This window comes from Pelophylax lessonae (genome assembly GCF_965119305.1).
Source record: "Pelophylax lessonae genome assembly, chromosome: 6".
Lineage (NCBI taxonomy): Eukaryota > Metazoa > Chordata > Amphibia > Anura > Ranidae > Pelophylax > Pelophylax lessonae.
The window spans coordinates 166,013,537-166,037,154 of NC_138773.1; the positions used below are offsets into that span (position 1 = coordinate 166,013,537).

At 45.5% G+C, this 23,618-nt stretch overlaps 1 protein-coding gene across 1 annotated transcript in view; it reads right to left on the reverse strand.

Annotated features, from left to right (window-relative positions):
- The window catches only part of KATNIP (katanin interacting protein), a gene marked incomplete at its 5' end in the record, with an annotated part of 198,564 nt that extends 184,634 nt beyond the window's left edge, over nucleotides 1-13,930 (reverse strand). Inside the window, 4 exon segments of the mRNA XM_082261741.1 lie at nucleotides 2,031-2,104; nucleotides 5,198-5,253; nucleotides 12,750-13,007; nucleotides 13,276-13,930. Coding sequence (XP_082117867.1) covers nucleotides 2,031-2,104; nucleotides 5,198-5,253; nucleotides 12,750-13,007; nucleotides 13,276-13,930 — 1,043 coding nt within the window.
- Between the last annotated feature and the right edge of the window lie 9,688 nt (nucleotides 13,931-23,618).

Consider the following 23,618-nt stretch of genomic DNA (forward strand, 5'->3'; position numbering starts at 1 on the left):
TGGTCATCAATACTTGACACCTTCTCTGCACATATAGAAGGACTTTGTCACATTTATCTTTTTCTTTTTATGTGTGGACTATTTTTTCATATTTTTATTACACAAATGATTGGCAGTATAACTTCACTTTTGTTTTGTACGTTTGATCTTTAAGGTATAGAAATGTTATATTAATGTTAAAATGAGTATATATATGTCTCACATAGTTTGGCACGTATTGAGAACTATAGCAAGTGCTGTTTAGAATTATTATCTCATCTTTACCATGCAATTAGCTTTGGCCAATGACAGCTAAATCACAACAAAACACACACTGAATGAATCAGTTTCAGTCAATGAAAATGGTTGCATACATCAGTGAAATTCACAGGTATAATCAATCATAATGTGTGGAAAAAGAAACATTCTGATCACTTCCCCAAAGTACTATAGTGTTACTATGGTAACACTGTATTGATCTGGTCACAGTCTGTCAAATAAAATTAAACAAACAAATAAAAAAATAAAATGAATATGAATACTAAATATATTATTATTATTTTTTTTTATATACGGTCACCAGTCAGTGATCTTCTCCACACCTGTTATACAATAACGCTGTATGGCACTGGTGGCAGTATGTAAAAAAAGAAAAAAAAAAAAAGTGAAAATTTCTTTATTTTCTTAATTTTTCCAAAAATTGTGACAAAAAATTACACTTTCAAAAAACTCACCATGCCTCTTGCTAAATACCTTGGATGGTTTACTTTCCAAAAAGGGGTACTTTTGGAGACATTTGTACAGTTCTGGCATTTTTGGGCCTCAAGAAATGAGATCAGTATATCAAGATTGATCGATTTTCTGATCGATTTTCAGATATGCAGTATACGATAGTTTATGGACTCTAGGATTTGGGTTATTTTCTAAAAAAATGTAGCAGAATACATTTTGGTCTAAATTTTTGAAGAAAGGTTATTTATTTACAAATTTTTATTTATTTACAAATTTTTATAACTGAAACAAACGATTTGTTTTTTTTTAATAAAAAATAAGAAAGTTCTATTTGGGTCCTTTCACACGGCCGCTCCGTGTGTCCGCAAATCATCCAATCCGTTTGCGGATGATTTGCGGACATAATGTAAGTGAATGGCACTGCGGGTGTCAGCGGAATACCACCCGCTGACACCCGATTTTCCTCCATTCAGTTCTGTTCCGTTTTTACAAATGGAACAGAACCCATTTTTTCTTCCGTGTAAAACACGGAAAGGAAGGAAAATCGGATGTCAGCGGTGTCATCCGCTGACATCCGCAGTGCCATAGACATACATTATGTCCGCATATCATCCGCAAACGGATGGGATGATATGCGGGCACACGGAGCGGATGACAGAAATGTCATCCGCTCCGTGGAAGAAAAAAAAAAAAAGTCCCGCAGCGGACCTTTCACACGGAGCGGCCGTGTGAAAGGAGCCTTTGTGTGAACAAAAAAAAAAATGATAAAAATGTATTTTGGGTAAAGTGTTGCATTACCGCGCAATTGTCATTCAAAGTGCAGAAGCACTAAAAGCTGAAAATTGGCCTGGGCAGGAATCTCAAGTGGTTCCAAAAGGCAGAACATTATTTATGTTAATGTATTCCCTGCATTCAAGTAAAAAAATGTTCTAGTATCGCCCCCTCATACCCCCTTATATTATAGCCCTATCTCAATCCAGAGCTGTGCCTGTCTGCAGCAGCGCTGGTCTTGCTCTCTCTCCTCCCAGGACAGAGAAGCAGCAGCGGGAACCATTTGCTTCTGCTGCTGTCAATCAAACTCTGTTGGCAGAGAGCAGGGGCGGGGCTGAGCAGCGCTGTGTTTGGAGTTTATTAATGCACTCAACCCAGCTTGGGCACAATGAGAAGAGGAGCCTGGTGCGCCAGGAAGGATTCCAGAAGAGGTGGTTCGGGCCACTCTGTGCAATAGCATTGCATAGAGCAGCTAAGTATAACGTTTAAAATTTTAATAAAACTAGCCTTTAAAGATGCTTTCAGATACAATTTTCTTTGCACATTACCTGTTTTTCTGTTGGAGATATAATAAATATTCATCGTGCTTCTCATCAAAGTCACTCTGTTTATCATAGTCCTGCTAAAAAAAAAATAAAAAAAAAAAAAAAAAAAATGATAGTATTAGTTTAGGTGAGGAACACTAGAAACATATTGGTACGTACAGTATCTCACAAAAGTGAGTACACCCCTCACATTTTTGTAAGCATTTTATTATATAGTTTCATGTGACAACACTGAAGAAATTACACTTTGTTACAATGTAAAGTTGTGAGTGTACAGCTTGTATAACAGTGTAAATTTGCTGTCCCCCCCAAATAAATCAACATACAGCCATTAATGTCTAAACCACTGGCAACAAAAGTGAGTACACCTCTAAGTGAACATGACCAATTTGGGCCCAATTAGCCATTTTCCCTCCCCGATGTCATGTGGCTCATTAGTGTTACAAGGTCTCGGGTGTGAATAGGGAGCAGGTGTGTTAAATTTGGTGTTATCCCTCTCACTCCCTCATACTGGTCACTGGAAGTTCAACATGGCCCCTCATGGCAAAGAACTCTCTGTGGATCTGAAAAAAAGAATTGTGGCTCTACATAAAGATGGCCTAGACTATAATAAGATTGCCAAGACCATGAAACTGAGCTTCAGCATGGTGGCCAAGATCATACAGCGGTTTAACAGGACGGGTTCCATTCAGAACAGGCCTCGCCATAGTCGACTAAAGAAGTTGAGTGCACATGCTCAGCATCATATCCAGAGGCTGTCTTTGGGAAATAGACATATGAGTTCTGCCAGCATTTCTGCAGAGGTTGAAGGAATGGGGGATCAGCCTGTCAGTGCTCAGATCATACGCAGCACACTGCATCAAATCGGTCTGCATGGCTGTCGTCCCAGAAGGAAGCTTCTTCTAAAGATGATGCACAAGGAAGCCCACAAACAGTTTGCTGAAGACAAGTAGACTAAGGACATGGATTACTGGAACCATGTCCTGTGGTCTGATGAGACCAAGATAAACTTATTTTGTTCAGATGGTGTCAAGCATGTGTGGCAGCCACCAGGTAAGGAGTACAAAGACAAGTGTGTCTTGCCTACAGTCAAGTCATGGTCTGGGGCTGCATGAGTGCTGCCAGCACTAGGGAGCTACAGTTCATTGAGGGAGCCATGAATGCCAACATGTATTGTGACATACTGAAGCAGAGCATGACCCCCTCCCTTCGAAGACTGGGCCCAGGGCAGTATTCCAACATAAAAACAACCACAAACACACCTCCAAGATGACCACTGCCTTTCTAAAGAAGCTGAGAGTAAAGGTGATTGACTGGCCAAGCATGTCTCCAGACCTAAAACCTATTGAGCATCTGTGGGGCATCCTCAAAACTGAAGTTGGAGGAGCGCAAGGTCTCTAACATCCACCAGCTCCGTGATGTCGTCATGGCTGCATGCAAAGTAAATATCTCCTAAACGGTGCATGTTTAGGACATATTTACAGTACCTATAGGTAAGCCTTAATATAGGCTTACCTATAGGTACAAGTTGCAGAGGAGGGTTTACTTCTTCTTTAAGGGGACAGCAAATTTACACTTTTTTTTTTTACAAGCTGTACACTTGCTACTTTACATTGTAGCAAAGTGTAATTTCTTCAGTGTTGTCACATGAAAAGATAAAATGAAATATTTACAAAAATGGGAGGGCAATACTCACTTTTGTAAGATACTGTATGTATAATACATTTCTGTTAACCATGAATAAATGTTCCTTAACATGCAAATTATATTCAGTAGGTAATTAAAAAGTAAATAGTTCAAAAGACCTCACAAATTGTGTTTTAAAACATAATAAAATGCAAATCTTGCTATGCAAGTAAAAAAAAAAAAATATATATATTATATATATATTTATAATTATTTTGTTTGTTTATTTTTAGGAACCTGTAAAGCATTGCACCCACGATCAGCAGAATTGGGGGATGAGCAAGCAGATGCTTAACATGCTACAAGTTTCACCCTAAATATGGGTGTAACATGCAACATGTTCAGATAGGTGAACTGATCCTTTAACCACCTGCCCGCATAGACAAAGCAACATTCCCATACACCACTGCTTACTTCTTGGTTTAGGGTGTGTGCATGCGTGATTATACACAGCGGGAGTCTGTCAGAAAAAGTTCCAGCCAATGATTCATGGCTGGGACCTACTGATCAGCTGTGTGAAATCACAGCCCAGAGTCCTGTGTTGAAAATTAACACAGAACTCTGTACAGAGGGGAAAAGCGATCTGTTACTTATCTCTGCAAAGCAGAGATAATAAATAATGCGACCTGCAGTAAAAAGCAGCACGCATTACACATTGTTCCCTTCTCTGCCCTTAAAGGTATTTGATCACACCAAAATCAGTGTGATGAAATGCTTTCCATCTTTAAAAATAGCGCTGGGGAAACCAGAAGTGATGTATGCTCATAGCTTCCAGTTTACTCAGAGATGGACAGAGCGGTTCTGCCTCTATGATCAGCCGCTGGAAGCACTGGCTGGTCGATCGGATGTCCTAGTGGGATTGGACAGCCTGTGGAAGGTGGGGGGGGGGGGACTACCCCTTCCGCTGCTTGTAAAAGCAATCCAGCAGCTATCTAGCCACTGGGACTGCTTTTACAAGAGAGCTGACCGACGTCTCTAAACCCTGCCGTTTACCAGCAGCAGGGCTACACGTCAAAAGAAACTGTCCTGCCCTTAGCCCAGAACTGCATGTTCTGGGCGTCGGGAGATAGGAATTGAACATCCCTGCACTGGTGATGTCAGTGGCAGTCAGTCAGTTCCCCCCCCAGCATCAGTTCGTTTTAGATTGCCCGCCCCACTATCGCAGTCCCATTAAAAGTCACTGATCACCATCATAAGTAGTATAAAAAAAAAAAAAATACATTTCCAATATATATATATAGTTTGTGGACACTAAAACTTTCACGCAAACCAATCAATGCACACTTATTTTTATTTTAGTTTTTATTCAAAGGCAGAATACATTTTGGCCTAAATTACATTACAATATTAAAATATTGTTTTTTTTTTTCCATTTTTTAGTCCTCCATGCAGTAAAAATTCAACCCAAGCAAAACATATCTGATTTTATATTAGAGCAACATATTGCTTAAGTGTCAGAATATTAATGAGAACATTTGACTCACCACATTTTTAGTATTAGATCTGGAATGCCTTCTTTCATGGCTTCCTATAGATCTTCCTATAAAAATAAAAAAAAAATACAATAAAAAAAGTCAGTGTTTCTTCGTATTTTTTTTTTTTTTTTTATAATTACATTTTTTTTTTTTTGCATGAGACAAGATACAAGAATAAGAGAAACAAGACCTGAATAATGAGAGAAAGATGAAATGACAGTTTTAATTCAATTGGAATTCCAGGATAGATCTAACTAATAGGGTTCATACACATTTTTACCAATAAAATTCCATGACTTTTCCATGACTTCAAGTAAATATTCATGACCTAATGTTTCATGAAATGTCTATGTAACTATTGTAATTTAACCAATGTTATCAACTATATTCGAATATACTGGAAAAAGAAAAAGATTTGATGGGCGCTCTTGCTTGGGGATAAAGCTTCAGTTCAGGCTTTATCATGATGGATAAGGTGCAGCCGGACTGGTATGGATGGCATAGATGCACAAATGTGGCGCTTACATCGAGGGCAACTCTTTGTTAGGCCGTAGCAACAGTCCCACGAACAGGCAGAAAAGAGAGAAAAGGCGCCACTCAGTGTAGCAGATGTAAATAATTTTATTGACACATATTAAAAACTTACATGGGAGGTAAGCAACTATCTTCATAGCTCGGCGTCCTTCCGGCTCCATGGTGTTTCCGTCCCTGAGGCTGGCCAGCAGCCAGGAGATGACACTAGGGGAGAACCAATCAGGGGACTCTGTCAGATAGAGGCAGCGGTGAAGTGCATATCTCACTGGAGGGCCGCACGAACGTGATGACGCGGGGGGCGGTAACCGGTTTTGGAGCATGCGTGAACCGTTCCAAGGAGCGGTTCACGCATGCTCCAAAACCTGTTATGCCTGGCCAGCCTCAGGGATGGAAACACCATGGAGCCGGAAGGACGCCAAGCTATGAAGATAGATGCTTACCTCCATGTAAGTTTTTAATATGTGTCAATAAAATTATTTACATCTGCTACACTGAGTGGCGCCTTTCTCTCTTTTCTGCATATTCGAATATACAGTGATTGTGAAACAAATTTCCATGACTTTTCCAAAACTTTGTGGGTTCAATTATTTTCCAAAACTTTTCCAGCCCTGGAAATTGCCATTTTAAAATTCCATGACTTATCCAGGTTTTTCATGACCGTACGAACCCTGAACTAAGCTTAAATCCTGCCCTGTGGAAGGAAGATGTTTATACTTGCCTATTCTGAGGGCGCTCCTGGTCTGGCCACGTGATCAACTCCCAGCGGTCGCCTTCAGGGGAGAGGAGAGACAGCCGACAATGGATGCCCCATAGTAAAAAACGTATGGATGATGTCACCGCATAAGCATTTAAAGTGTTGTTTGCGCGCTCTCCTCTCCCATGAAGCTGGAGGCTGGTGATATCACATAACCAGACAGGAGTGCTCTGAAAATAGGTAGTGTGGCAGAGCCAACCAGTGTCACTGTTTAATATGGCGGTCTGGGCCAGGTTTTCTTGGAAGCAGGCACACTATTGATACAGGTGTGTCCTGCATTCATCTTAGAGCCAGCATTAGAGCACAGGGCCCCACTCTCCCGAGGGGGTCAGTGTGCGAAGAGAGAGCAGAGAGGTGCACATCGCACCGTACTGTCCAGGTCAGGACAGACAGGCAGAGGCACGAGCCTGTGAGATGGAGCAGCTGGGAGCTGCAGGACAAGAAGTCAAACTGAAAAAGGTAGAGTTTTGTGCATGAACACTGGGACTGTGTGTTAGTAGAGTTGGGCAAACAGTTTGGCCCGAGCATGAGTTCGGGCCAAACATTGGCTGTTTCATCGGGGCGTTCCACAGTTTGTTCGGCCCGCTGAACAACCACAATGCACTGCGCTGCCGCACAGTGCACTGGAAGCCCTGACTGGCTGAAGCAATGATAGTTTTGCTCAATCAGGGCACATAGCACTGTCAGAGCCATGATTGGACACTGTGATGACGACTTTATCCAATTATGACTCATTGCTCTTAGTGAAAGTAGAAAAAGTGAGACCGCACTCCAGTAGAATGATTGGTTGAAATCAAAAATCGTTTTCTTTATTCCTCAAGTAAAAGCAAAAAGACAGACAGTGTACAAGCAGACGTATAGGTTGACGCGTTTCACGACATTCCCAGTCTCTTACTCATTGTGCGATTGCAAGGGTCGGCCGAGTATTTGTAAGAAAACCAATCAATTGAGCATCAATTAAATGGTATGATGTACACATGTTAAACCACCTGAATGGATGATTGAGCCGGACTGCTTGCAATAGCGCAGTGAGGACATTTCAATTATACATAGGATCCCAAGTGATGGGAAAATGAAAAATAAAAACAAACATTTAAAACAAACATTTGCAAGAGGGGTAAAACCGTATGTGCACAAACGGAATCTCACATAAATAACAGGCTGCATTAATATATATATAGAAGTGAAAAAAAAAAAAAAAGAAGAGAATTTGAGAATAAAAGTATGAATCAAAAATTGGGTGAAATATCGCCCATATATATATATATATATATATATATATATATATATATATATATATGGGAGTGAAAGGGCAAATAAGAAAAGGAGCCAGTGTATGTAAGATATGCAGTATTGTCAATGAGGGTGAAAATTACACATATATAAAAATGTATTTGAAAAAATGTGTGTACATATTGTGAGGGATTAGCTCGGTGGTAGGCGTGGATGACCCCTTTGGGAGATAGCCAAGCAGTGGTTGCAAACAACACTTTGTTTTATTCATGCAATTTACTTCACACAATTGCAAGCCTCAAAACAGCCAAAATAAAATAAAACAAAATAAATCCTTGCCACTGTGGGCAGCTACCTTCTCACACACTGGAACCTATCTAATGAAGTCTGTCCCCAACCTACTGTTGGGCAGACTTTGCTGGTCATACAGCAGACTCTCAATAGTCCATGTTTTATCTCTTCACACAGCAAACAGTTCATTTAACATGTCCCTTTTCCTCTTCATATGGAACATGTCCCTTTGTCTCTTCACACTCTTCACATTGAACACAGTTCATTTGCTTGTCTCTCCACATAGCAAGCAGTGCATTTATTTCTTTCCACATAGAAATAGTTTCTCTTCTCACCTTGAGACGATCCAAGACCTCACTTCGAGTAGTCTTCACACTTGTTTACCCTCCTTAGCGCACATAACTTCAGGGGGTCTTCTCCCATGCTCACCAGCTTGTCGGGAGGCACTCATCTGTCTGTCCTCCTCTCCCAGCCCACACGGCGACAGGAGGCAGCAGTCCTTCTCCCATGCCCACATGGCGTCGGGAGGCACACGTATGTCTGTCCTCCTCTCCCAGCTCACACGGCGACAGGAGGCAGCAATCAATAGGACTTCCTTTGGACAAATTATAGAGGCCTTCATTTCCTCATTCTGAGCAGCTGAGGTCTGTTCAACTTCCTGCTGGCTAGCTCTGTAGCCAACACCCTATAGTAATTAGTGAACTTTCTAAATCAGGTGGAAATGTATCTCCTGCCTGTGACTACATTCCCAGATTTACCTGACTTCCTGTCACAATATATATAAAATTACCTCAGTCTTAAAACCCAAATTATTGGCAACACATACATACATGCTCCAATATAAATGGTGATAAACAAGTGAATACCTGCGAACAGGTGTAAAGAGATATTAAGTGAAAATCTGTTCATATATGAACGTATAAAGTGATACACAAAAAAGTGTACTAGACACCAAGAATATTAATACATAAAAATCTGCAGCCTGCGTAGGAGAGATTCCGTGTGCATGAACATGTCCAAATGTGGAAAAAGATCTCAGTTGAAAGTAGACACATGTGAAAATTGATGTCTAGTATTGGAAATAATCCAAGTGGATTTAATGGACATGTGTGAACCAGCAGATGTACACATATACACGCGCATGAAAAAATTGCTGATAATCACTCTTAATTAATATAATAAATATAGTACAAAAAGCCTTGCAATTGAGCGCATATAGAACAAGTGCCACACATGTGTGGATATAGACCGACCCACACTTGTGTGAAGTTGGTACACATATCTAAATAAGAAGTATCTATAAACACGGTCAAATGTGTCAATACCATATATATCAACCAAAACAAAGGAAGGTCAACACATGGATATTAATTGAGATCAAAACCAGAAAGAAAATATACAATGGAGAAACCCTCCCACCTATTGTATCATCGAATATATATCAAATCCAATATCCACAAATAAAAGTTATAAAGAACTTATATAGAGAACAACATGACAATATAGATCCTTATACGAGAGACTTTTAAGAAGCAAATTCACCAGAGAGAGTAAACTATTGCACACAACTCTCTCTGGATGAAAATCGCTGTTCAAGGTGCCATATACAAACTGATATGGTTCAGCTATATGGATGTAAAAGAGGTAGAAATACGGGAAAAACCCATAGAACATCCATATGTGTATATAAAGGCATATAAACGACTCGAAGAACACACACCATAATACAAGAATGACAACCACCTAGGAAGGGGATGTCACTCATAAAAATGGGTGACATCCCATTCCCAATTTAAGCTGTGTGGCATGCGGGTGTGGAGCCTAAAAATCCACAAAACTTCTTTCCTGCAGAGAAGACGAAACATATCACCGCCTCTAGTGGGTTTGGTGATGTGATCTATAACTTGTATCAATGTTAAATCGCCTGCATGATCATTGTTAAAGTGTCGCGGTACATTAGTAGATTTGCGTGTACGTATATCACTAATATGTTTCCTAAAACGTTCCTTAAGTTTACGCGTGGTTCTACCAACATATTGTGCGGAACACGCTTTACAGGTTCTACCAACATATTGTGCGGAACACGCTTTACAGGTAATGAGGTAAATCAAAAACTGAGTATTGCAATTAAAGAATTTGCATATGTCATATGTTTTATTACTATAAGTAGAAATGAAATTGTTTCTCTGCAGGATATGTGGACAGGTCACACAATCCGTCATACCATACCTAAAGTTTCCGTTACAGTGTAGCCAAGTGGTAGATGTGCTGCGTTTCTTAGAAGTATATAAACTGGGTGACAGGGAATTTCCCAAAGTAACTGCCCTTTTGGCAACTATATTAACCCCGTCACTGAGTATGTCAGCACAAATAGAATAGGCAAATGTTTTTGAATAATCTTTTTAACTTCATTAAATTCTAGACTGTAAGGCAGAGACAGAGTGACAGATGGAGGTGTTTCTGTTTTACTCATATTTTTGTTCTTGTTTTTATTCCTATATTTGTGAGTTACTCTGTGTTTATCAGTGGCTGTCACACAAACGTCCACATCTTGGGCAGCACCTCCAACACCATTACCATCCATCCCAGGATATTCTTTTGGGGTCCCTGAACATAAAAGGTCAGTACGATCTTTATTTAGAGCTATATAATATGCTCTATCGAGCATCCAATGTGGATACCCTCTATCGAGAAACCGGGACTAAAGTGCAGATGCTTCTAGTTTAAAGTCGGACAAATTGCTACAGATTCTGCGTAATCGTAAAAATTGACCTACAGGTATGCCCTTAATTGTATGTAGAGGATGGCTGGATTTCGCATGTAAGAGGCTATTGCCAGATAAAGGTTTTCTGTACAAATTGGACGTAACTTTTTTGCCTGAATGGCCCAGTGTGACGTCCAGAAATTCTATATTGTCCGGACTTTTATGGCCGGTAAATTTTAAATTTAGCGAGTTACAATTAGGATAGTGCAAAAATTCATCCAAATTGACATCTCGATGACACACAAAGATCAGATCGTCAATATATCGAAAAAATAGAGCGATCTGATCTCTGTAAGGATTTTTACCTCCAAAGATGTGGGGTCTCTCCCACCAACCCATATAAAGGTTGGCGAGAGAGGAAGAAAACTTGGCTCCCTTCGCTGCCCCACATCTTTGGAGGTAAAAATTGCCATCAAAAGAAAAATAACTGTGTGTCAAAAGAATTTGTAAAACCTTGAGGATGTAAGATCGAAGGTCATCAGTCAAATTAGTGTATTGTTTCAAACTAAATTCAATAGCCTGTATTGCAAGATCGTGAGGTATCGAAGAATACAGGCTAGATACATCGTAAGTGATCCAAGCCAGATCCTCATTTTCATTGCTCTTAGTCCCACCCCAAACTACAAAAATATTTCTTCCCATTGCGGCCATTTGCAGTGCGATATTGGCATAGAGAGAGCTAGAACAGGGCTCTGTTCAGTGCTACTAGCGAATTAGTGTGCTATAGTGTACTGTTTTGATTCTATTGTGAGTGTAGAGTGTCAGTTTAGTGTGAAACTAGTGAGGATCATTCATTTTTTTTTTTTTTTTTTCAAAACAATTTATTGAATAAAAGGTAAAGAGCATTACATGAAATGAACGCCATATAAAAGCAAAGAACACATAATACAATTGAAAATAGCACATTCCGATATAAAATGTACAATACAGAAAAACGACAGATGCATAACAGTTTATAAACAGTAGGTGAGGGGAAAATCACCTCAACAAGTGTAGTAAGCAAAAGACACCTTGAGCTGCCCCAATGGAGTAGGGCATAGCAAGGGACACAGGCTGGGCATGTGGAGGCGCTTCGGAGAAGGCCATAAGGAGCTACAAGAAGCAAGTGTCACTTATAAAGAGGACCAAACTCAACGTCCTCCCACTAAACAGGAGTTAACAAACACACTCAGGAGGGGGGAGTAGGTGGGAGGGGGGAATGAAGCTACCAGACATAATATGGCAAGACGTTCGCAGGAAGTGTGGGGAGTGCTCGCTAATTGGCACAGCCAACCAGCAGAGAGCATAGGGGACAAGGGGGGGGGGGGAGTGTGGGAGGGTATCGCATGGCAGGGGGTGAGTAGGAGGGAAGGAAATGGAGGGAGGGGTAGGGGGGGGAGAGAGAGAAAGAAAAAAAAAAAAAAAAAGGGGGGGTGGGGGTGGGAGGGCCAACAGACACACACAAAACGAATACACACCACAACACCAGGGGGGGGGGGGGGGGAGGAGAAGTAAGCACAGGCAAGGCAGGTGGCAGCAAGAGAGGCCAGTATCAGGAAGGGGTCAGCAGGAAATGGCACTGCGGTAAACGGCTGAGCGTAGAAAATTCCGGGGTGCTGATAAAGTGCAGCCAGCATGCCCATTTTTTGTGATATGTGGCAGGAGTGTCATGGGCTATATGAATGAGTTCTTCCATCCCCGGGGGTAGCGGGGAGTTCCATAACACTGGGATACATTGCCGGGCCGCGCTGAGCATGTGAACCGCCAATGACTTTGTGTAAGAGGCGTGTGAGGCAGGGGTATGATGTAGAAGGAATTGAGCTGGTGTGAATTCCAAGGCATACGTGGTAACCTGTGTGGTTATCCTATGCACTTCCCGCCAGAAGGAGGACAATTGCGGGCAAGACCAGAAAACATGGCGAAGGGATCCAGCATCAGAGGAGCACCTCCAACAAGTGGGGGGGATAGAAGGGAAAATCTTATGCAGAACCGTCGGGGTACGGTACCACCGGGATACAAGTTTGTATCCATTCTCTTGAGTAGACACATTCCTGGAGCACTTGTGATTCTTGATAAAGATTTGTTCCCAGTCCTCTTCCGAGAACGAGCAGGATAATTCCTCTTCCCAGGCGGTGCACCTTTTACGTACAGCTTGACCGGATTGCGAAAAGAGAAGAGAATGAGTGATCTAAACAAGTTTGCGAAGGGGGCCCTCTTGTTGGCAAAGATCATCAAATGGGGACGGAGAGTCCGTACACGGAAATCTGCGAGTGAAGGATAAAACAAAATGGCTCAAGAGAAGAAAGGCCCAAGGCGGGATAGGGGGGCAATTGGTCTTTTGAGCAATAGAAGTGACCGGGTAGAGCTGCCTGCCATCACTGAGGTGGTGGATACGCAAATGGGCATCAGGCCAGTGCTCCGCAAGGTAAGTGTGGGACATTCCCGGGGGGAAATCAGGGTTTAATCTGATTGGGGTCATAGGGCCCAAAGGCGCCGAAACCGCCGTCGTTTTACACGCCCGTCGAAAGGTACAGAGTGTTGAACTGATCAGAGGATGCTGCAGTAGATCAGGCAGAACTAAGGACGTCTTGATCCACGGAATCGATGCCAGGTCGAGAGAAGTAAAACCATCTTCGATGGTGACCCAGTCTTTAAAGGTTTTATGGACATTCCAGTCAACGATTCTGGTGAGATGACAGGCAATGTGGTAGTTGCGGATGTCAGGGAGCCCAATGCCCCCTTTATGTTTAGGTAGGGACAAAAGATCATAGTGAATGCGAGGTCGCTTGTGTTGCCAGAGGAAGTCCGTCGTCAATTGTTTGTAGGTGCGGAAAAATGGTTTCGGGATAGACACCGGGATGGTTTGAAGGACATAGAGTATCCTGGGCAAGATGTTCATCTTGAGAACCGCCGCTCGTCCGAACCAAGATATTGGGAGCTTGGTCCAGGCGGACAAGTCGGTCTTGATGTGGGCAAGAATCGGGGGGAAGTTGCAGATAAACAGACGGCGAAGGTCGGAGGGGAGCTGAATCCCCAAATACGTTATCGAGTCGCTTTGCCAAACGAAAGGGAAGTTGTCCCGACAGTGTTGTACTGCCGACGGGGGTAGCGTCATATTCAAGGCGGAGGATTTTGAAAAATGTATTTTGAGATTGGACAAAAGAGCAAATTGTCGGAATTCCTTCATAACCGCGGGGAGGGAGGTAACGGGTTCCGTGAGGAATAAGAGGAGGTCGTCCGCGTAGGCGGCCACCTTATATTCTGCCCCCGCGAAACGCACACCGCGAATGGGTGCATTATTTCTGATGCTATTGAGGAAGGGCTCCAGGGTGAGTACAAAGAGGATTGGGGATAAAGGGCACCCCTGCCTGGTCCCATTACCGATGGGGAAGGCATCCGACAGGGTATCATTAACCCGAACACGGGCCCGTGGCTTCGCATAGAGAGACATAATAAAATTGAGAATGCGACGACCAAGGCCCCATGCCGTCAGGGTCGCCTCCATATAGTCCCAAGAGACCCTGTCAAATGCCTTCTCCGCATCCAGCGATAGGAGGAAACCGCGATGTTTGGTCGTAGAGAGAGCATGGTGAAGGTTGATCGCCTTGATGGTATTGTCCCTGGCCTCTCGGCCAGGGACAAAGCCCACCTGGTCTGGATGAATACCCTTGGAAAGGAGTGGGAGAAGCCTGTTCGCCAAGACTTTGGCAAAAAGCTTCACGTCCACATTTAACAGTGATATCGGTCGGTAGCTGGAAGGGGAGGAGGAGTCCTTCCCTTCCTTAGGTATGACTACAATGTGGGCCTCAAGCATGCAGGGGGGCTGTGAGGTTTCCGGGGAGAGGGAGTTGAACGCCGTCAAGAAGGGGGGGGACAAGACATCGGGGAAGGACTTATAATACGCGACCAGGAGACCATCGGGTCCAGGACTTTTGTTGGGTTTCATTTGCTTAAGGGCAGTAGTCCATTCAAGTGGAGAAATAGGGGCATCCAGGGTGGAGCTAAAATCCTGGGAAACCGCTCGAGGTAAGTTCCGGGCCAGAAAATCCGCGAGGACACGGGGTCTAGTAGCCGGATTTGGGGAGGATGATAAGTCCGCTCCTGGCAGGTTATAGAGCTGACGGTAGAAGCGCTCAAATTCCCCCGCAATATTGCGGTTGTTCGTCACCTTCACCCCAGAAGGGGAGTGGAGGTGGTGAACCACCGTTTTGGCCTTTCTAGCGTGTAAGGCCCGAGCGAGAAGACGGCTGCTTTTGTTGCCGTATTCGTAGAAAAGATTCTGTGACAATAGGAAGCTCCTGCGTGTCCTCCTGTCCAATTCGGCTTGAAGGCCCTCGCGAGCCTCCGTAAGAGCCGCGAGGGCGCTCTGTGCCAAGGACCGCTTGTGCGTCCGTTCCAGTGCAGAGATTCGGGATAAAAAGTCCGCGACGGTTGCTTCCCGTTGCTTCTGCAGGGCCGAGGAGAGGGCCATGAGCTTGCCTCTGATCACGCATTTGTGGGCAGCCCATTGAATCAGCGGGGAAGTGTCGGAGGTAGCATTTTCACGAAAGTAATCCTGAAGGGTAGAATGTATTTCAGAAAGTCTGGCCGCGTCTGTCAGCAGAGAGGAGTCAAGTCGCCATACACGGTCGCGAGGAGTACAAAGAGGTAGCGATAAGGTCATAGTGACCAGGCTGCGATCCGATAAGACAGCCGGTTCGATGGAAGAATGTGTGAGGTATGGAAGAGCCGCCTGGGAGAGGAACAGGTAATCTATTCGAGAATACTTACAATGGAGCGGAGAGAAAAAGGTATAATCTTTGTCCCTTGCATGCAAGGTGCGCCAAGAGTCGTGGAGTTGTAGGGACTGCAAACTCAGTCTTATCTGTTTCAGAGCCCTGTAAGAGAGGCAGGAAGTGCCGGAGGAAGTGTCTAGCAAGGGGTCCAGGGGGACGTTGAAGTCACCCCCAAGAATCAGAGCTCCCCTCTGAAACGGGATCAGCTCCGAAGCGACTTTCCTAAAGAAAGCGACTTGGGAGGAGTTCGGGCTGTATACTGCAGCCAAGGTAATCTGAAAATCGTGGAGAGAACCCTTCAGAAAAAGATAGCGGCCATCGGGGTCAGCCAGAGAGTCCGTAATGGATAGTGGCAACGATTTAGCCACAAGGATCGAAACCCCTTTGGTACGCGAGTCAGGTGAAGGGGCATGAAATACAGTGGGGTAATATTTATTATAGCATCGAGGTACGGAGTCCGAGCGAAAGTGGGTCTCCTGAAGGAGGACCACATCCGCCCGGAGCCGACGCAAATGTGTCAAGATCGAAGAGCGCTTTTGGGGCGTATTAAGGCCCTTAACATTCAAGGATACGATTTTTCAAGTTTGGGTGTCAGAGCGGGCCGAACGGGGCCGAGGCATCTTGCAAGACTCCAGCGGGGAGACAGGCACAAGGACAGACAACGGGGAGGACGACGGACAATCGACGAAGACAAACAACAAACAGATAAGCAAGATTAGATTAAAAAAAAAAAAGACCCCCCGGGGGGGGGGGGGGTTAAGGAGAGGGAGGGTCGGGAAGGTTGAAAGGGTAAGGTAGTAAATCCGCGGGTGTTAGTAGACCTGCTACGGCACCTGACAGGGAAAGGGGAGAGTAGGGCGGAGGATAGCGGATGTCAGTCGGGAGAGGGTAATTCCTCTACCGTTGGGGAGAGTGGAAGATAGGAAGACCGAAAATGGGAGTCAGCACCAAGCACCTGTAGGGCCATTGGAAGCTGTAAAGGGTAGCCGAATCACAGCAAGAAATTGGATGGAGTGGGGAGAGGTAGACTGGAGTAATTAAACAGGGGAACCCAGGCAAACGGGGGAAGGACCTGGAGCGGGGACCGGTGGGCAAACACCAGGGGATAGGAAGTAGACAGTGGTCTTGGAAGCGGCAGTAGGCAAACTCAAGAGGGGAGTGTAGAGCAGCGAGGGGATGGGCCATAGAGTAAGGGCATAGTTGGGGAGGGTCAAGCAGGGCGCATGGAGTAGGGAGATGACGCCTCGGGGAGGCGCCAGGCAGCCTCAGGGAGGGAAATGGGAGAGGAGGGGGGAGTGAGGAGGGAGGGAGAGGAAAGGAAAAAACAAAAATAAGGGGGGGGGGAGGGGGGGAAGCGAGAGGGGAGAGGAAAGAAGGGGGGGGAAGGTAAATACAGGGGAAGGTAGAGGATGGGAGGGGGAAAGAAGGGGGAGGAGGAGGGGGGAGGGCGGAAAGAAGGGGGGAAGGGAGAGAAGGGGGGGAAGGGACGGGAGGGGGAGGATAGGGGCGGCAGGAATCCACAGTGTAGGTACCAATAGAAAGGTTCAGTGTAAAGGGATGAGGAAGCCCAATAAAGCAAACACATTCCGTCTAGGCAGCAGGGCGGCCCCTGGGCACGCAACGTAATGGCTGTGGGCGTGCAATATAACAGACCTGAGCAAGTCAGAGAAACAGTAGTACAAGGGTTAACCATAACCTACTATACCGGCGAGTGCTGTCCAGCAACAGATGGGGGTACGGCTAAAAAGGGCCAAAAGAAAAGGAGAAGTGAACAAAAACAATGCTCAAAAAATAAACAAGTGAACATGGATCATGGAACCTCTTCAGTCCACCTCCATCTATTATTGGCAGCCAGGAGCAGCAATTAAAACCACAGAGCCGGTCAGAGGAGACATAAGCAGCTGTATGAAGAACCATGTGTAGAGAGTGAAGGGGCTGGACCGAACTGCGCCCCGCCCCTCGGCCAGGCCACCACGGTAATTCGCGGCCCCTAGCAGGAAGGCAGGGACACAGTCGCTCCCGCCCGACACGTAGGCCCCCCCACCACAAGTCCATACAAATCAGATATCGGGCCCGTAGCACCCCCAGCGACGAGGTAGAGGGGGGGGGGCCCCGGGAGAACCCACACGGCGCGCAGGAGTGACCCACTCATACACGTAGCGCGATGAGCCAGCCGCCGGGTGCGGGAAATCCCCGGCCCCACCCACCCCCGTCAAGCACGTAAGGCCGCGTAGCATGGGGAACAACAAAAAAAAAAAAAAGGGAAAGTACAGTAGAAACAACCCCAGAAGTCACAACCCCATGTAAAGAAACATTCCTAAGTTAAAGCATAAACCGGAATAACCATCGCCAAGGGCATTCCTGCAGCGGGGGTCTTGAGTCCCAAGAGCAGTGGGCGTGGAGGGATGAGACCGGGTAGCATCCAAGCCGATAGTCCTCAAACCGATGTATGGATGTCCTTCACAGGAGAGGGGAGCGGGCGGCAGTACAGCCCCGGGCAAGCCCGGGGGGGGGGGGAGGGGGAGCAGGGCCGCGGACCATAGCAGGGGGCCCCCGATCCAGCGGATAGAAACAAGTGCAGTTCATAAAAACCGTCAGAAAGGGCATTCAGGCGTCGAGATTGGCGGCTGCCGTAAATCCAGGGTGGACAGTAGAAGAGGCAGACCGGGTATGGAAATGGCACCAAGAGAGCACAAAATCAGGAGGGGTGGCAAATTAGGGGCTCACGATCAGTCCATGTCCATGAAAACAGGGGGAAAGGGCAGTCAAATAGAAGTCAGTAGCCGCAAGGACACGGCAGCACTCACCGGTACAGAGTTCCTCAGTTTAAGGCGTTTTATGGCGCGCCCTCCTGTGATCAGGAGATGCGATAGGGCTGCCATCTCTAGGTGCTTCGTCCCCTCGGCCAGGGGGGGGGGGGGGAGACAGGGTAGGCCCTGCGGCGTCGGATGCTATAGTTCCCCGCCGGTTGTATCCCTTCCATGGAGGTGGCTCTGCGAAGGGGAGACAGGCGAAATTCACTGTACCAATCCGGTAGCTCAGTATAGGGGATGTCCAGAGTGGAGCAAAAGTGTTCCAGGTCCTCCGGGACACGGAGAAGGGCAGTACGGCCCTGGGAGGTAGCAGAGAGCCCAAATGGGAACTTCCACCTGTAGACTATGGCTCTAGATCGTAGCACATCCAACAGCGGGCGCAGCTCTCTCCTCCGTTGCAGGGTTATGTTGGACAGGTCTTGAAACAACTTGATCTCTGCCCCCTGGAAAGTAATATGGCGGCGAATTCGGGCGTTCCGGAGGACATCTTCTTTCAATTGGAGACAAGACAACAAGACCACGTCCCTTGGGGCGTCGGTGTCTCTTCTCCTAGGCCTCAGAGCCCTATGGATACGTTCCAGGGCAACCGGGGTGTCCGGGGGTCTGCCCAAGAGGTCGTTGAAGATGGAGGTGACCGCCCTAGGGAGGTTCTGGTGCTCCACGCTTTCGGGGATTCCGCGGACACGAAGGTTCCTCCGCCTCCCCCGATTATCTAGGTCCTCTACATGCCGGTTTAAGTCCAACAGGGATGCATGCGATTCTGTCACCTGCTGGACATGGCAGAGGGAGGCATCATGGCGCGCAGTGGTAACTTCCACCTCCTCTACCCGCAAAGACACAGCCTGGACTTCGCTTCGGAGCTCCGCTATTACCGCCGACAGGGCGGTCTTGATGTCCGCCCTGATGTCCGCTGCCACCAGCTGGAGATCCTGAAAGGAGAGAGAGGGCGGCGGAGGTGGGGTGTCCATGGTAGGAGACCGGGCTCTGGCGCCGGACGATAGTCTGCTCGGGGAGCAGGAACGAGAGCGTGGAGTGGAGGAGGGAGTAGGCCTCTGTGAGGTCCCCGCCTGGGACCTGAAGAGTTCGGGGATACCGCGGCTCAGCTGTGTCTCCGGCTCCCGCGGAGTCCGGGAACGGGTGGCGGAGTTGCTTCGGGAGGTACTCCCCATGTTGTGATGATTCGGCAGGGTGTGAGTCGGCTACGCTGCGTGGGGATCAGGCCTCGAGGTGCAGGAGCTCGGCACTAAGCGGCCATCTTAGATCGGGACCAAGCCACGCCCTCATTTTTAACTTTAGTGTCACATTAGCACAGTATATTTCAGTGCGTTGGTGAATGTGTACCGCAGTATATTGCAGTGTATTACTGCACATTTAACGCAGTATATTGCTGTGCATTATTGCACGTTTACTGCAGTATATTGCAGTGCACTAATGCATGCTAAACACAGTACATTTCAGTGCATTAATGCACATTTAACGCAGTATATTTCAGTGCATTAATGCACATTTAACGCAGTATATTTCAGTGTGTCAGTGCAGTTTTCCTGCAGTATATTGTAGTGTGTCAGTGGAGTGTGTCTGTGTAGTGAGTGCTCAACTTAAAGTGGACCAAACACCCCTGTTGCCCGTGCTATCCAGCCACAGCATGCAGAGGAGGTGGTGGACTGGCTTACTAAACCATCCTCATCTTTCATCACCTAAGCAGAGACTAGTGCGCAGTCCACCGCAGCTGCCAGAGGGGCTTATGTTACCTCCATGTCCACCCTCCACACTAAAATCCCAATATTTCTGGCACTGTTTGACTGGGGCATATAATTTCAATTTTTGACAGCAAGGTCTAATCTTGCCTTCATTAAGAGTACCTCTATAGGGTTACAGTGTGAAGACACCACCAACACCCAAAGCCCAATTTTTCACCACCTGTTACTTCTATCAAAAGTGTGCGAAAGAGACACCGGAATTTATCCAAAAAAAATCTCGAATCTTGCTCTGAGTGCACTAAATTGTGACTTCATCATACAGACTGGCTCCCCATATCGTTGTTTACAAAATAAAGAAAGCTTACAGGGAAAATTACATTTTTTGGGCTTTATTTTGTCATTATTGCTATAGCAGGTTCTATACATGGTACAGATGTGCCACTTTACAAGCAGACTAAGGGGAACCCCAGGCACTATATTTAAAGTAATTTTTGATTTTTTTGTTATTTCTTATTTTTATGGTTTCACTTTAAGCATCAGTAAATCACTGTTCATTTAAAAATTATGTTTTTTACAAACGTTGTGTTCATTAATACATGTACCCCAGGGCAGTACCCTGACCCCCATATCCTTTGTATGCCCAATTACTTGCATTTAAGCCTCCAAAATGGGCCCTTTTGATCATTCCAGTTCTGGTCCCATAGACTTCAATGGGGTTTGTTACTTGGTTCCTAACGTTTTCGATGTTCAAAAGTTCTGCCACAAATCAAACCCGAGGCTGTTCAGCCCATGTCTATGTGTTAGATGGTCTGGAGGACCAAGGCGTGAGGCCTGAGCAGTAAAGCTGCAAAGAGAGTTACGAGGCTGAACATTGATAGTTGGTTGTATTGATGGTGAAAACCCCTTAGAGGGGGGCTTCATCTTCTTCAGTTATGCCCCATACACACGTGCAGATTATCTGCAGACTTTTGTCTGCAGACTTACCAAAACCATATAATATGAGGTCAAACCTAAACACTTTCAATTTGTATGCAATCCGGCAGGCCCTTGCACTACATAGAAAAGGTAAATCTGCAGACAAAAGTCTGCAGATAATCTGCACGTGTGTATGGGGCATTAGGCTACATTCACATGGCAGTTTAGCAGCAGATTGCTTTGTTCAGAGGTAGCTAAACATTAACACTGAATGCAGCAACACTCTGAGCTACAGCCACAGCCACAGCCACAGCCACAGCCACAGCCACATACAAACTGGCTAATTAGCTGCTGACAGTTTGCGTGTGCTCAAAATTATGCAAAATGGCGATCCTGAAAACACAGGAGGAAATTTACTAAAGCTGGAGAGTGCAAAATCTGATGTGGCTGTGCACAAAAACTAATCAGCTTCCAGGTTTTCTTGCCAAAGCTTAATTGAACATGACAAATCGCACTGGTGTGAACAAGGGCTCAAAGTGTGACAGCTTTGAAATCTGAAAAATGGTCTGGGCAGAAAAGAGGTGAAACAGTCCGGTCTTGAAGTAGATAAATTGGAATTCCAGCCAAATACTAAATAGTCTTAAAAATATTCCTTCTCCTCTCCTGCTACCTATACAGCCTAATCAGTGTAAAAAAAAAAAAAAAAAAAAAAAAAAAAAGGAAGAAGCTGTATACTTATTTGAAGTTCGCTTTGGTCACATGATTTGCAGCTTTGGCTTCCGTGTGACAGAGTCAGAGGCAGTGCCAACAACGGCTGAGACACAGGAGCCTATGGGTGATGCCATGGCTCCTTGAATTCCCAGCCGTTGTCTAGTGCTCCCTCCTCTACCCTGCAGGCAGTGCACCGACACTTGGGATCACATGTCTGGACCGTTGGCCTGACAGAAGCTGGCCATTTGGCCAGCTTCTGTCGAAGGGGCATGACTGAAAAAGGTCTGTCGATCAGCTCTCATCAGGAGATTGCTGTACTAATGCTCCTCCTGAGCTGTTAGGTTATTTTTGTTCAGCCCGCTGGGTTGAAGTAAAAAAAAAAAAATACTAGTGTGTACTAGGCTGAAGACTAGTTAGTGTTAGGCTGAAATTCTACTTTAGGCCCCTTTCATATTGACTAACCCATCGGGTCCACCTGTCAGCTTTTCAGGCAGACCTGATCGTTTCCACCTGTCAGCTTTTCAGGCAGACCTGATCGGGCCATCCATAGCTTTCTATGGAGCGGCAGACGTCAATGACATGTGCCTGCTGACAACCGCCGGCATCCGATCTAAACTGGTCCGCTAAAAACAGACGGATGAGGATTTATTTCCATCCAGTGGATCGGATGATAGTTGGAAGGAAATGGACAAGCAGTCCGTTTCCATCTGACCGCCCCACAAAAAAGAGCAGGCGTAGACCTGTCATCCGCCTGCTCAGCAGGGATCAAGTGGACAGATCCCTCGCTGCGCAGGCGGATTCGCTTGGTAAAGTTTGCCCCGTCTACAAGGGACCTATTTAGGCCTCGTTCACACCATGGTATAGAGACGTTAGTTTTCTGCATGCGTTCTGCAAAAGGAACAAAAAAACAATGGTTCTCTATGTGCCCTGTTCACACCACAACGTGCAGATTTTTTTCTGCTCAGGAATCGGCAACGTGTATGCCGTTTCTTGCACAGGAAAAAAACAAAAAACTAACGTGACATCAACATTGGTGTGAATAGGGCATATAACTGATGTCAACGTGCAAAAAAACTAACTGAAGCGCACATGATAACTGATGTGAAACTGATATCTCTGTAAAGTGAAATCTTCGTGGTTTTCCTATCAGTTTTTATGCAGGTATGTTTTGGACGAGCCCCTAGGCCCCTTTCACACTTGTGAAAACTGAAAGTCACGTGACTTTGCCTGGACTTGTAGCAATGCCTGTGTAAGTAAAACCTTGGACAGAGGGGTGGCTGTGGATGTAGTATACTTGGATTTTGCAAAAGTGTTTGACACAGTTCCCCACACACGGCTAATAAGTAAGGTAAAGTCTACTGGCTTGTAAAGATCAGTTTGTAATTGGATAGAAAATTGGCTAAAAGACAGAATTCAGAGAGTAGTGGTTAATGATTCTAAAGCCTCGTACACACGCTACGAATTTCCGCCGACCGGTCGTCCGTTTTTTGTGGCATGCTAGTCTGATGTGGAAAGTGAAGAGGTTTTTTTCTTACGAATTTTCCCGTACGACAGAATTCTACTTCAGAAGTGATGTCATGTGTTGGATTGTTTTGTATGTGTTCTTTCATCTCTGAGCATGCCTAGTCTTGCTCTTAAGATTTTTTTCTGCCGAAATCTGTACTAATGAGACGAAAATCGGACGTTGTATTACGGACAACAAAAATGTTATACCCTGCACATCAGGATTTTGTCAGCCGAAAAGTCGGAGTCGGCTGTCGAAAGCACCATACTAACAATCCGAAAATCGGCAGATCGGTCGTCGGACGAATGTTCCGTTCCGAATTCCTTATCGTGTGTACGGGGCTTTACTCTGAATGGCCTAAAGTTATCAGTGGTGTACCCCAAGGTTCAGTGTTGGGACCCTTACTTTTTAATATCTTTATAAAGGATATAGGGTCTGGGATTAAAAGTACCATTTC